Source organism: Callithrix jacchus, chromosome 10, assembly GCF_049354715.1.
Source record: "Callithrix jacchus isolate 240 chromosome 10, calJac240_pri, whole genome shotgun sequence".
In the NCBI taxonomy this organism is placed as follows: Eukaryota; Metazoa; Chordata; class Mammalia; order Primates; family Cebidae; genus Callithrix; species Callithrix jacchus.
In genome coordinates, this window is record NC_133511.1 from 74,307,691 (window position 1) to 74,323,214 (window position 15,524).

Genomic DNA, 15,524 nt, shown 5'->3' on the forward strand with positions numbered 1-15,524 from the left:
TGGCACAACCAATCAGGTAGCAATTTCTATTAATACTTAAGATGGCTTCAATAGAAGGTCTACATTCTTGTGTGTGTTTATGAGGCAGAGGGGGACAGATCTGACCAACATGAATCAAGGGCAAGCAATACATTTGAAAAATAACAGATGATGGTTTCCTTTGCCTTCAAACTTATTCTAGATTTAGACTCCTGCTTGTGCCCGTAATGGAGTAACAAAGACCAGACTTATCTTCCCACCTGAAACAACTTACTGAACTATATATATAAAACAATAATTTTTAGACATAAACATCAAGCAGCATAAGGTAGTTATCCCTGAGAGAGAGGAAACAAATGAGGCAGTCCCCATGAGTACTCTGGCTTGCTGTCTGGAGAGTTTGTCCAGACCACAGAACAGGGAGAGGGAATCTAAGCAGAGCCTAGCAGCCTCCATGAGTAGAGGGCATGGAGCTGGAAGCCCAGGAAGGCCAAGACAATTAAAGTTCACAGGACAGAGCATCAAAGAGGAGAATGCCATATGCAGAGAAATCTTCAGAGACTTGCAGAGGATCCCTCAATTCTTCAGGAGAATACAAATCAACACATGTATGAGGAAACTACCCAAAGCTGGGGCAAAAATATGCAAAAGGGGTGAGGAAACAGTTGTGTTCCCATGGGCCAGAGGTAAACCTCGTATTCATGGAGCACTGAGGAGAGCGCTCAGTAACAGGAAAAAACTAGACCTAGACTAAAGGTTGCTCTGGTGCCACCTAATGAAGCTTAAAGGAAGCATCAAAAGTATCAAACTCTTTCCAAGTGACTTAACTATATCCTAGAATAAAGCTTAAGAATAATCATTAGAATATAAAAGTATCTAGCATCCAACAAGGTAAAATTCAAAACATTTGGCATCTGGCCAAAAATTAATAGGCATGTAAAGTAGCAGGAAAATAGAACCCATAATGAAGGGGAGGGAAATAATGAATTGAAACTGACCTAGAAATGACACCCATGATAAAATTAGTAAAAAAGGACATTAAAACAGTTACTATAACTCCATTCAAGAAGAATGAGGGAAGACTCAGCATGTTAAGTAGACACATGGAATATATATATATATATATATAGTTTTAAAAACCAAATCAAACTTCTACCAGAAGAGATTAACATCACATACAATGCTATAGACAGATATTACTGAATCTGAAGACAACAACAGAAGCTATACAAAATGAAACAAGGAGAGGAAAAAATGATTTTAAAAAATGAACAGAGCCATCAGTAGACTGTAGACAATATCAGGCAATCTAACTCGGAGACTACAAAGTGAGATGAGGGGAAGGCAAATACAAATTTGAGGAAATAATAGCCCCCAATTTCCTAAATTTGATGAAAACCATAAACTCACAAGTCCATGAACCCCAAACAAAAAAAAATGAAGAAAATGATATCAGGTACATTATAATCAAATTGTTTAAAACTGATGATAATAAACATAATTATTATTTTTTAAAAAACTTTTTTTAAGACAGGGTTTCACCATGTTGCCCAGGCTGGTCACAAACTCCTGAGCTCAGGCAATCCACCCACCTTGGCCTCCCAAAATGTTGGGATTACAGGCTTGAGCCACCGTGCCCAGCCTAAACAAAACTATTCTAAGAAGATTTGGGATAAAAGAAATCATAACTCTAAGACTGAAAAGGGCAAAGAAGACTTTTGGCATCAGTGCCATATACTGCTCTCATAAAGGATAACTGTGGTCTTAAAGAATCAAGCGTAATGCACAACCCGAATTGACTATTACTACCTTAGAGACTGGCCTAGGAGACAAAGAACAACAGCTAATATTTAATGATACAGATGCTTTATATCACTTGTCTCATTTAATCCTTCAACAACAACCAAGTGAGGTCAACACTATTATTAAGCCCATTTTACAGATGAGGAAACTGAGATATGGACAACCTGAGTAACGTCCATGTTCTCATGGATAATAAAGAAGTAGTAGAGCCAGGATTCAAATGCACAGGCAATATGATCCCAGAGTCCACATGCCTAATCTGCACATTATTCTTCTAAGAGAAAACACCCAAGCCCACAAGCATTAAACAATCTGGAGTCAGAATGGCAAATAATCCAGGCTTTTGAATGACTCTAAATACAAATTACAGGTAAAGAGAAGAATGACAACATCTAGGGAAATATGAAGATAAAACACATTTGAAAGACATAGATGAACAAATATCTTCTACACACTGTAGTGATAGATATACCCATAGCAATTTGATTATGTAGTTAACTTTGCAAAATTATGAAAATATTCCAATAAACTTTAATGAGAAACTAAGGATCAAAGCAAAAGGAAAGGCACCTCTAAGAAAGTTCTGGTCACTATTTGGTTGTGTATGAAGTTGTTGTAATTTTATAAACATTTGTTTTCAGCATGCCACCCAGAACATATTACTGAAGACATCAATCTAGTCATCAGATGTCTAATTATACAATCAATAATAAAATTCCTCCAGAATGTTCTCATCAATCTCCAGTGACAGACTCATGCCAAGGACATGAGCAACTGTGCCCCAAAGGGATTACTTCAGAATGGAATGATATTCATTTTGTAATAATAACAACTTTCAAAATGCAGCATCTAATACAGCTTTACCTTTGGCGTTTCAAATACTTGTTCCAGATGTATGATGTGTTCATGTTTTACACTTTTCAGAATGTTCACCTCTCGTTCAAGTAACTTCACAGCAGAGCTTCCAGCCTTAATCAATGAAGAAACATAGATTTCACGTAATGAAAATCACTCCTACATTCCTCGATACAAAAGTCAGTTGTTTTATATGTTTTCCTACTTTTTTCTATAACTTCGTATTTGAAGTGAATTCCTACATTTTTGAGACATTTCTTTTTCAAATGATATTATGCCATTTATTTCCATGATCAGATTAAATTATGCCCCTTCATTCCTTTTTCTAATTTTAAGCCACATATAATTTGGCCTCAAACCACAGCTGTTTCTTGAATTGTTTCTATAACTTAGCTACAACATGGTATCTGTCCCCTCACAAAATTAATAAAATTACTCTAATTTTTAATAAGCTTTTTGATATTTCCTTTAAAAATATGTTGATCCCTTGATGTCAGCATAATAAAAACAAAATCTACTTCCAATTACATAAGTTGGGGGAGATAAAAAGTTTTTCTTTTGTTTTGTTGTCTTGTTTTGATTTGATTATACAGATACACATACACACAGATATATATGAAAAATAATAGGCAATGAGATTCTACACTTGGCTCAAGGGTGGGGGAGAGAGAGAAAGAATTGCAAATAGGTATGCTATTATAAACCCCAAAACTGAGCCCCTAGCCCTACCTAACATCAAAGAAGCAAAGGAAATGACATCTCAGGTAGCACTTAGGATGCCTACCTGTAGTTCTGAAGAATTCTAAAGATTTATAGAAAGGCTCATAATCCCTTCTTTAAGACTGCCATGTTACCTTACTAATCTTTAGGGAGAAATGGTATGTAATTTGCTACAGTTTCTTTTAAATAATATATAGAGCCTACCATTTCATTTTTTAAATGTGATATTTATCATCACAAATCCAAGGGGGGAACACCATAATGTTGTTTGGTTTTTCCCAGGCACAGAAATGAAAAAGGATGATGAAATGATCACGTGTAAAGTCTGAGGTCTCAGATTTTACCTTCAAGAGAAGCTCACTCATTCCCCAGTTCAAGAGGAAATCTAGTGAGGAGTACAGCAGATACAAGAGTATAGTAGTAGACAGCTGGAGAAAAAAGTGGTTCAACATGAAAGAGCAGGCAGGATGAATAAACAGAATTAGCTAACAGTGAAGAAATGAAAGGAGAGAACAGGAGAAAAGTGTATCAAAACAACATCGCGAGAGAGTTTCAGCACTCCTAGCTAGGGTATCTCTAGCCCACAGCCCTACGCTTACAGATACTGAGAACCAGCCCTTATCTTCAGCATACTCTGGTAAAATTTACCTATTTTTTGCTATATTGGTTATGTTATTCCTTCCATTTGTTTTTTGCAGTCAGCACTTGGCTACTTGAGTTCAGAAACAAGTCCCTTTACAGGAGGTTAGAAAAATGCCACGCTTCTCCAGATCAGCCCAGGCCTGGGACCTCAGAGTGAGAAACAGCTTGTGTTCATGTGAAAAGTTGTACCGCCCACACCCACCCTGCACTAACACTGAGACCTCAGTAGGATGCTGCTAATGAGCCTTACCTTTTCTTTGTTCACTTTTTTAATTGCCCACTTTGTTTCTGTTTCCTTGTCTGCAGCTTCGATGACCATTCCAAAGCTCCCTTTTCCCAATATTCTTCCAAAGGTATAGATTTCCTAGAGAAAAAGAAAAAGAGTTCTTTGTCTCTCTGTGCCATCATCAGATATTAAAAATGAATATATAATATTGACAGATACTCACCCAAGGGAAGAGAGATTCTGCTCCAAAATAAAATCAAATAGAAGACACTACATATTTGCTTCAATACTAATTAACACATCTTAATTAACCAAAAATAAGTGTTGATGAATTTCATTAACTGTCCTTTGGAGGAAAACCATAAAAATCCTAATGGCAAAATGTGGAAAAACTCAAAAGTATAAAAATGAATCTCTTTCAGACTATATTAATAAAATATCTTCATAAGAAAAAGGACAAATAGAGTATTAATACATATATACATAAGTTTGTATATATATAAAATACACCCAACGAAAAAAATCCCAAATCTCTGAGAGCTATACTACCAATCAACACTATTAACTATTGAACAAATGTTTCCTTATTTAACAATTAATGCTTTTCCTTTATCTTCATTGTTAAAAACCACTTTTGTTGTTTTACTCCTTTTGCTTTAGAAAAGGCAATGTGTTTTTCATAGGGTTTTTGAAGGGTTTGAAGGGTTCAAAAAATCAATAAATCCAAGAGCTGGTTTTTTGAAAAGATCAACAAAATAGACCACTAGCCAGATTGATTAAAAAGAAAAGAGAGAACAACCAAATAGATGCAATAAAAAACGATAAAAAGGAACTCACCACAGATTCCACAGAAATTCAAGCCATCATCAGAGGATATTACAAACCACTCTATGCACATAAACTAGTAAACCTGGAAGAAACGGATAAATTCCTGGACACCCATGTCCTCCCAAGCCTAAACCAGGAGGAAGCCAAAACCATGAATAGACCAATAACAAGGTCTGAAGTTGAGGCAGCAATTAAGAGCCTACCACACAAAAAAAGCCCAGGTCCAGACGGGTTCACAGCCGAATTCTACCAAACACACAAAGAGGAGCTGGTACCACTCCTTCTGAAACTATTCCAAATGATCCAAAGAGAGGGAATCCTTCCCAGATCATTTTATGAGACCAACATCATCCTGATACCAAAACCCGGCAGAGACCCAACAAGAAAAGAAAACTTCAGGCCAATATCCATGACGAACATAGATGCAAAAATCTTCAATGAAATATTGGCAAGCCGATTGCAACAGCACATCAAAAAGCTTATCCATCATGATCAAGTAGGATTCATCCCGGGGATGCAAGGCTGGTTCAACAAACACAAGTCTATAAATGTAATTCAGCACATAAACAGAACCAAAAACAAAAACCACATGATTATCTCAATTGACACAGAGAAGGCCTTTGACAAAATTCATCAGCCCTTATGCTAAAAACCCTCAATAAACTCGGTATTGACGGAACATATCTCAAAACAATAAAAGTTTATGTTTTGACATATGTTTTGACTATTTATGACAAACCAACAGCCAATATCATACTCAATGGGCAAAAACTGGAAGCATTCCCTTTGAAATCCGGCACTAGACAAGGATGCCCTCTCTCACCACTTCTATTCAATATAGTACTGGAAGTTCTAGCCAGAGCAATCAGGCAAGAAAAATAAAGGGTATTCAAATAGGAAAGGAGGAAGCCAAGTTGTCTCAATTTGCAGACAACATGATAGTATATCTAGAAGACCCCATCGCATCAGCCCAAAAACTCCTGAAACTGATAAGCAACTTCAGCAAAGTCTCAGGACATAAAATCAACATGCAAAAATCACAAGCATTCCTATACACCAATAACAGACTTAAAGAGAGCCAAATCAAGAATGAACTGCTATTCACAATTGCTACAAAAAGAATAAAATACCTAGGAATACAACTTACAAGGAACGTAAGGGACGTCTTCGAGGAAAACTACAAACCACTGCTCAACAAAATAAGAGAGGACACACACAGATGAAGAAACATTCCATGTTCATGGTTAGGAAGAATCAATATCGTGAAAATGGCTACACTGCCCAAAGTAATTTACAGAATCAACACTATCCCCATCAAGCTACCATCAACTTTCTTCACAGAACTGGAAAAAAACACCTTGAACTTCATATGGAACCAAAAGAGAGCCCGCATAGCCAAGTCAATCCTAAGGAAAAAGAACACAGCAGGAGGCATCACACTACCAGACTTCAAACTGTACTACAAGGCTACAGTATTCAAAACAGCATGGTACTGGTACCAAAACAGAGATATAGACTAATGGAACAGAACAGAGGCATGGGAGGCAACACAGCATATCTACAACCATACAATCTTTGATAAACCTGACAAAAACAAGCAATGGGGAAAGGATTCCCTGTTTAATAAATGGTGTTGGGAAAACTGGCTAGCCATGAGTGGAAAGCAGAAACTGGACCCCTTCCTAACACCTTACACTAAAATTAACTCTAGATGGATTAAAGACTTAAACATAAGACCCAGCACCATAAAAACCCTAGAAGAAAATCTAGGCAAAACCATTCAGGACATAGGAGTAGGAAAGGACTTCATGACCAAAACACCAAAAGCATTGGCAACAAAAGCAAAAATAGACAAATGGGACCTAATCAAACTCCACAGCTTCTGCACGGCAAAAGAAACAGTCACTAGAGTGAATCAGCAACCAACAGAATAGGAAAAAATTTTTACAGTTTACCCATCTAACAAAGGGCTGATATCCAGAATTTACAAAGAACTCAAACAGATTTTCAGGAAAAAAACAAACATGCCCATCCAAAAATGGGAAAGGATATGAACAGACACTTTATAAAAGAAGACATACATGAGGCCAACAAACATATGAAAAAATGCTCATCATCACTGGTCATTAGAGAGATGCAAATCAAAACCACATTGAGATACCATCTCACGCCAGTTACAATGGCGATCATTAAAAAATCTGGAGACAACAGATGCTGGAGAGGATGTGGAGAAATAGGAACACTTTTACACTGCTGGTGGGAGTGTAAATTAGTTCAACCATTGTGGAAGACAGTGTGGCGATTCCTCAAGGCCTTAGAAATAGAAATTCCATTTGACCCAGCAATCCCGTCACTGGGTATATATCCAAAGGACTATAAATCGTTCTACTATAAGGACACATGCACACGAATGTTCATTGCAGCACTGTTTACAATAGCAAAGACCTAGAACCAACCCAAATGCCCATCGATGATAGACTGGACTGGGAAAATGTGGCACATATACGCCATGGAATATTGTGCAGCAGTCAAAAATGATGAGTTCGTGTCGTTTGTAGGGACATGGATGAATCTGGAGAACATCATTCTCAGCCAACGGACACAAGAACAGAAAATGAAACACCGTATATTCTCACTCATAGGTGGGTGATGAACAATGAGAACACATGGACACAGGGAAGGGAGTACTACACACTGGGGTCTATTGGGGAGAATAGGGGAGGGACAGCGTGGTGGGAGCTGGGGAGTGATAGCATGGGGAGAAATGCCAAATGTGGGTGAAGGGGTAGAAGGCAGCAAAACACACTGCCATGTGTGTACCTATGCAACTATCTTTCATGTTCTGCACATGTACCCCAAAACCTAAAATGCAATAAAAAATAAATAAATAATAAAAAATAAAAGTAAATAAATAAAATATAATAAAGAAAAGGCAATATGTGACAAAAATTTTAACCAGATCAGCACTGAGAAAAAAGTAACCACTACCCATAAAATCATCATCCAAACCAAGAAGCCATCCTCTTAGCATTTAACTTCTGCTTACAAAGAGAGAATTCACTGGTTTTGCCAACACCAGCATGTTGGTTTGCATTGTTAATAATAAACAGCTAACTCATTTACACTTTCATTTCTCATAAATTTGGTTTTGGGGGAGTCAGTCTCCCTGATCCAAATCAACTCCAGGGCATTAACAAGAGTTTCTGGACCCATCATCCATAGGAACAAGAACATGGGAGAGCAGCTGAACTAATGCCACTAGGTAATGCCCTGGTTGGGTCAGCTAGTCGAAGCCTTCCCTAGAAATGCCACTCTCTCTCTCTGTGTGACCACTTTCACATTCACCACGTGTATTAGTCCATTTTCACACTGCTGATAAAGACATACCCAAGACTGGGAAATATAAAAAAGAAAGGTTTATTGGACTTACAGTTCCACATGACTGGGGAGGCCTCACAATCATGGTAGAAGGCAAGAAGGAGCAAGTCACATCTTATGTGGATGGAAGCAGGCAAAGAGAGGGCTTGTGCAGAGAAACTCCCATTTTTAAAACCATCAGATCTTGTGAGACCCATTTACTATCACAAGAAGAACATGGGAAAGACCCACACCCATTATTCAATCATCTCCCACTGGGTCCCTCCCATGACACGTGGGAATTATGGGAGCTACAAGATGAGATTTGGGTAGGGACACAGAGTCAAACCTAGCATTCCACCTCTGGCCCCTCCCAAATCTCATATCTTCATATTTCAAAATCAATCATGCCTTCCCAACAGTCCCCCAAAGTCTTAAGTCATTTCAGCATTAATTCAAAAGTCCATAGTCCAAAGTCTCATCAGAGACAAGGTAAGTCTCTTCTGCCTATCAGCCTGTAAAATCATAAGCAAGTTAGTTACTTTCTAGATATAATGGGGGTATAGGCCTTGGGTAAATACAGCCATTCCAAATGGGAGAAATTGGCCAAAACAAAAAGGCAACAGGCCCAGTGTAAGTCCAAAATCCAGTGGGGCCGTCAAATCTTAAAGCTCCAAAATGATTTCCATGTCTGACATCCAAGTTACGCTGATGCAAGGGTAGATTCCCATAGTCTTGGGCAGCTCTACCCCTGTGGCTTTGCAGGGTACAGCCTCCCTCCTGGTTGCTTTCACAGGCAGACATTTTGAATGCCTGCAGCCTTTCTAGGTGCACGGTGCAAGCTGTTGGTGGATCTACCATTCTGGGGTCTGGAGAATGGTGGCCCTCTTCTCAAAGCTCCACTAGGCAGTGCCCCAGTAGGGACTCTGTGTGGGGGCTCCCACCCCACACTTCCCTTCGGCACTGCCCTACAAGAGGTTCTTCGTGAGGTTACCGCCCCTAGAGCAAACTTCTGCCTGGGCACCCAGGCATTTCCATCTATCTTCTGAAATGTAGGCAGAAGTTCCCACACCCTAATTTTTGACTTCTGTGCACTCATAGACTCAGCACCACATGGAAGCTGCCAAGGCTTGAGGCTTGCACTCTGAGGCCACAGCCTGAGCTCTATGTTAACCCCTTTCAGCCATGGCTGGAGTGGTTAGGATGCAGGACACCAAGTCCCTAGGCTGCATACAGCACACAGACCCTGGGCCTGGTCCACAAAGTCAATTTTTCTTCCTAGTCCACTGGTAATGGGAGGGGCTGCTATGAAGACTTCTGACATGCCCTGGAGACATTTTCCCCATTGTCTTGGGGATTAACATTTTCCCCACTGTCTTGGCTCCTGGTTACTTATGCAAATTTCTGCAGGTCAACTTAAATTTCTTCTCAGAAAATGGGGTTTTCTTTCTATTCCACTGTCAGGCTGCAAATGTTCTGAATTTTTATTCTCTGCTTCCCTTAAAAACCTGAATGCCTTTAACAGCACCCAATTTACCTCTTAAATGCTTTGCTCCTTAGAAATTTCTTCCACCAGATGCTCTAAATCATCTCTCTCAAGTTTAAAGTTCCACAAATGTCTTGGGCAGAGGCAAAATGCCACCAGTTGCTTTGGTAAACATAACAAGAGTCACCTTTGCTCCAGTTCCCAACAAGTTCCTCATCTCCATCTGAAACCACCTCAGCCTGGATTTCATTGTCCACATCATTACCAGCGTTTTGGTCAAAGACATTCAACAACTCTCTAGGGAGTTCCAAACTGTCCCACATTTTCCTGTCTTGCTCTGAGCCCTCCAAACTGTTCCAACCTCTGCTGTTACTCAGTTCCAAAGTCACTTCCACATTTTTCGTTATCTTTTTGGTAGCCCCCGACTCCTGGTACCAATTTACTGGATTAGTCCGTTTTCACACAGATGATAAAGACATACCCGAGACTGGGCAATTTACAAAATAAAGAAGTTCATTGGACTTACAGTTCCATATGGCTGGGGAAGCCTCATAATCATGGCAGAAGGCACGGAGGAGTAAGTCACATCTTACGTGGATGGAAGCAGGCAAAGAGAGGGTTTGTGCAGAGAAACTCCAGTTTTCAAAACCATCAGATCTTATGAGATCCATTCACTATCACGAGAACAACACAGGAAAGACCTGCCCCCATGATTCAATCATCTCCCACTAGGTGCTTCCCACAACACATGGGAATTATGGGAGCCATAAGATGAGATCTGGGTGGGGACAAAGAACCAAACCATATCACTACATAACAGCTAAATTAGAGGCTTGTCTTCATATTTTCTTTTTTATGTTTTTTTTTTTGACTGTTGAAAGAATTAAAACTTTTAAAATATATTTTAAGTTCTAGGGTACATGTGCAGATCGTGCAGGTTTGTCATGTAGGTATACATGTGCCATGGTGGTTTGCTGCATCCAACACCCCATCATCTACATTAGATATTTCTCCTAATGCTATCCCTCTCCTATTTCCCCACCCCCTGCTATCCCTTCCCAACCACCCCGCCCACATCCCAACAGGCCCTGGTGTGTGATGTTTCCCTCCCTGTATCCATGTGTTCTCAGTGTTCAACACACACTTATGAGTGAGAACATGCGGTGTTTGGTTTTCTGTTCTTGTGTCAGTTTGCTGAGAATGATGGTTTCCAGGTTCATCCATATCCCTGCAAAGGACATGAACTCATCCTTTTTTATGGCTGCATACTATTCCATGGTGTATATATGCCACATTTCCTTTATCCAGTCTATCATTGATAGGCATTTGGGTTGGTTCCAAGTCTTTGCTATTGTGAAGAGTTCCACATAAACTTACATGTGTCTTTATAATAGAATGATTTATAATCCTTGGAGTAGATACCTGGTAATGGGATTGTTGGGTCAAATGGCATTTCTAGTTTTAGATAATTGAGGAATTGCCACACTGTTTTCCACAATGGCTGAACTAATTTACACTACCACCAACAGTGTAAAAGCATTCCTATTTCTCCACATCCTCTCCAGCATCTGTTGTCTCCTGATTTTTTAATGATCACCATTCTAACTGGTGTGAGATGGCATCTCAATGTAGTTCTGATTTGCATTTCTCTAAAGACCAGTGATGATGAGCTTCTTTTCATATATTTTTTTGACTGCATAAATGTCTTCTTTTGAAAAGTGTCTTTTCATATCCTTCACCCACTTTTGATGGCATTTTTTTCTTGTAAATTTGTTTAAGTTATTTGTAGATTCTGGATATTAGCCCTTTGTAAGATGGGTAGATTGCAAAAATTTTTTCCCATTCTGTTATTTACTGGTTCACTTTAATGATAGTTTCCTTTGCTGTGCAGAAGCTCTTTGGTTTAATTAGATCCCATTTGTCTATTTTGGTTTTTGTTGTCATTGCTTTTGGTGTTTCAGTCATGAAGTCATTGTCCATGCCTACGTCCTGGATGGTATGGCCATTCAGTACTGAATGGTGTTCTTTTAGGGTTTTTATGGTGTTAGGTCTTATGTTTAAATATTTAATCCATTTGAAGTTAATTTTTGTATGAGGTATAAGGAAGGGATCCAGTGTCAGCTTTCTGCATTTGGCTAGCCAGTTTTCCCAACACCATTTATTAAACAGGGAATCCTTTCCCCATTGCTTGTTCTTGTCTGGTTTGTTAAAGATCAGATGGTTGTCGATGTGTGGTGTTATTTCTGAGGGCTCTGTTCTGTTCCATTGGTCTATATCTCTGTTTTGGTACTAGTACCATGCTGTTTTGATTACTGTAGCCTTATATATAGTTTGAAGTCAGGTAGCATGATGCCTTTAGCTTTTTGTTTGTTTTTGTTGTTTGTTTTTTGTTTAGGATTGTCCTGGCTATGTGGGTTCTTTTCTGGTCCCATAAAAAATTTAAAGTTGTTTTTTACAATTCTGTGAAGAAAGTCAATGGTGGCTTGATGGGGATAGCATTGAATCTATAAATTACTTTGAACAGTGTGGCCATTTTCAGGATATTGACTCTTCCTACCATAAGCATGGAATGTTTTTCCATCTGTTCATGTCCTCTCTTATTTCCTTCAGCAGTGGTTTGTAGTTCTCCTTGAAAAGGTCCTGCACATCCCTTGTTAGTTGTATTCCTAGGTATTTTATTCTCTTTGTAGCAATTGTGAGTGGGAGTTTGCTCATGGTTTGGCTCTCTGTTTGTCTGTTATTGGTATATAGGAATGCTTGTGATTTTTGCAGACTGATTCTATATCCTGAGACTTTGCTGAAGTTCCTTATCAGCTTAAAGAGATTTTTGGGCTGAGACAATGGTGTTTTCTAAATATACAATCATGTCATCTGCAAATAGAGACAATTTGACTTCCTCTTTTCCAAACTGAATACCCTTTATTTCTTTTTCTTGCCTGATTGCCCTGGCCAGAACTTCCAATACTATGTTGAATAGAAGTGGTGAGAGAAGGTATTCTTGTCTTGTGCCAGTTTTCAAAGGGAATGCTTCCAGTTTTGCCCATTCAGTATGATATTGGCTGTTGGTTTGCCCTAAATAGCTCTTTTTATTTTGAGATACGTTCCATTGATACCTAATTTATTGAGAGGTTTTAGCATAAAGGGCTGCTGAATTTTGTCGAAGGCCTTCTCTGCATCTATTGAGACTTTGGTTCTGTTTATGTGATGGATTATGTTTATTGATTTGCGTATGTTGAACCAGACTTGCGTCAATGGGATGAAGCTTACTTGATCATGATGGGTAAGATTTTTGATGTGTTGTTGGATTTGGTTTGCCAGTATTTTATTAGGGATTTTCACGTCAATGTTCATCATGCTATTGGCCTGACATTTTCTTTTTTAATTGAGTCTCTGTCAGGTTTGGTATCAGGATGATGTTGGTCTCATAAAATGAGTTAGGGAAGATTCCCTCTTTTTCTGTTGTTTGGAGGTGTTTCAGAAGGAATGGTAGCAGCTCCTCTTTGTACCTCTGGTAGAATTCAGCTGTGAACCCGTCTGGTCCTGGACTTTTTTTGATTGGTAGGCTATTAATTGCTGCCTCAATTTCAGACTTTGTTATTGGTCTATTCAGGGATTCAACTTCTTCCTGGTTTAGTCTTGGGAGAGTGTAAGTGTCCAGGAATTTATCCATTTCTTCTAGATTTACTGGTTTATTTGCATAGGGGTGTTTGTAGTATTCTCTGATGGTAGTTTGTATTTCTGTGGGATCAGTGATCATATCCCCTTTATCATTTTTTTATTGCATCTATTTGATTCTTCTCTCTTTTCTTCTTTATTAGCCTGGCTAGTGGTCTATCTATTTGGTTATCTTTTCAAATAACCAGTTCCTGGATTTACAGATTTTTTTGAAGGGTTTTTTTGTGTCTCTATCTCCTTCAGTTCTGCTCTGATCTTAGTTATTTCTTGTCTTCTGCTAGCTTTTAAATTTGTTTGATCTTGCTCCTCTAGTTCTTTTAATTGTGACATTAGGGTGTTGATTTTAGATCTCATTTCTCTTGTAGTCATTTAGTGCTATAAATTTCCCACTACACACTGCTTTAAATGTATCCCAGAGATTCTGTTATGTCTTCATTCTCATTGGTTTTGAACAACATCTTTATTTCTGATTTCATTTCATTGTTTATCCAGTAGTCATTCAGGAGCAGGTTGTTCAGTTTCCATGTAGTTTTGTAGTTTTGAGTGTCTTAATCCCGAGTTCTAATTTGATTGCACTGTGGTCTGAGAGACTGTTTATTATGATTTGAGTTCTAATTTGATTGCACTGTGGTCTGAGAGACTGTTTGCTATGCATTCACTGAGGAACGCTTTACTTCCAATTATGTGATCAATTTTAGAATAAGTGTGATGTGGTGTTGAGATGAATGTATATTCTGTGGATTTGGGATGGAGAGTTCTGTAGGTATCTATTAGGTCCTCTTGGCCCAGATTTGAGTTCAGATCTAACTCTTGGATATCCTTGTTAATTTTCTGTCTCGTTGATCTGTCTAATATTGACAGTGGGGTGTTAAACTCTCCTGCTATTATTGTGTGGGAGTCTAAGTCTCCTTGTAGGTCATTAAGAACTTGCTTTATGTATCTGAGTGCTCCTGCATTGGCGGCATATAAATTTAGGATACTCAGCTCTTCTCGTGGCATTGATCCTTTTACCATTATATAATGCCCTTTTCTCTTTTGATCTTTGTTGGTTTAAAGTCTGTTTTAACAGAGACTAGGATTGCCACCCCTGCTTTTTTTTTTATTTGCTCTCCAATTGCTTGGTAAATCTTCCTCAATCCCTTTATTTTGAGCCTGTGTGTATTGTTGCACATGAATTGGGTCTCCTGAATACAGCACACTGATGGGTTTTAACTCTTTATCCAATTTGCCAGTCTGTGTCTTTTGATTGGGGCATTTAGCGCAATTACATTTAAGATTAATATTGTCATGTGTGAATTTGATCCTGCCATTTTGATGCTAGCTAGTTGTTTTGCCCCTTAATTGATGCAGTTTCCTCATAGTGTCAACGGTCTTTACAGTTTGGTATGTTTTGGAGTGGCTGGTACTGGTTGTTCCTTTTTATGTTTAGTGTTGTTTCAGGAGCTCTTGTAAGCAGGACTGGTGGTGACAAAATCTCTCAGCAGTTGCTTGTTCATAAAGGATTTTATTTCTCCTTCATTTATGAAGCTTAGTTTGGCTGGATATAAAATTCTAGGTTAAAAATTCTTTTAAGGGTGTTAAATATTGGCCCCCACTCTCTACTGAGAGATCCACTGTGAGTCTGACGGGCTTCCCTTTGTGGGTAACTCAACCTTTCTCTCTGGCTGCCATTACCATTATCTCCTTCATTTCAACCTGGTGAATCTGATGATTATGTGACTTGGGGTTGCTCTTCTCAAGGAATATCTTTGTGGTGTTCTCTGTATTTCCTGAGTTGGAATGTTTGCCTGCCTTGCTAGGTTGGGGAAGTTCTCCCGGATAATATCCTGAAGAGTGTTTTCCAACTTGGTTTCTTCCAACTCAGTTTCATTTCCCGAGTTGGAAGTGTCACTTTCAGGTACACTGATGAAATGTAGATTTAGTCTTTTCACATAATCCCATATTTCATGGAGG

At 38.8% G+C, this 15,524-nt stretch overlaps 1 protein-coding gene across 11 annotated transcripts in view; it reads right to left on the minus strand.

Annotated features, from left to right (window-relative positions):
- The window catches only part of STK33 (serine/threonine kinase 33), a 238,304-nt gene that overhangs the window by 60,657 nt on the left and 162,123 nt on the right, over positions 1 to 15,524 (minus strand). For all 11 annotated transcript variants that reach the window (XM_017977888.4, XM_078339250.1, XM_078339249.1 and 8 more), the window contains 2 exons: positions 4,250 to 4,363; positions 2,647 to 2,751 (listed from right to left, as the gene is read on the minus strand). In XM_017977888.4, coding sequence (XP_017833377.2) covers positions 2,647 to 2,751; positions 4,250 to 4,318 — 174 coding nt within the window. In that variant the 5' untranslated portion in view covers positions 4,319 to 4,363. The remainder of the gene's footprint in view (positions 1 to 2,646; positions 2,752 to 4,249; positions 4,364 to 15,524) is intronic.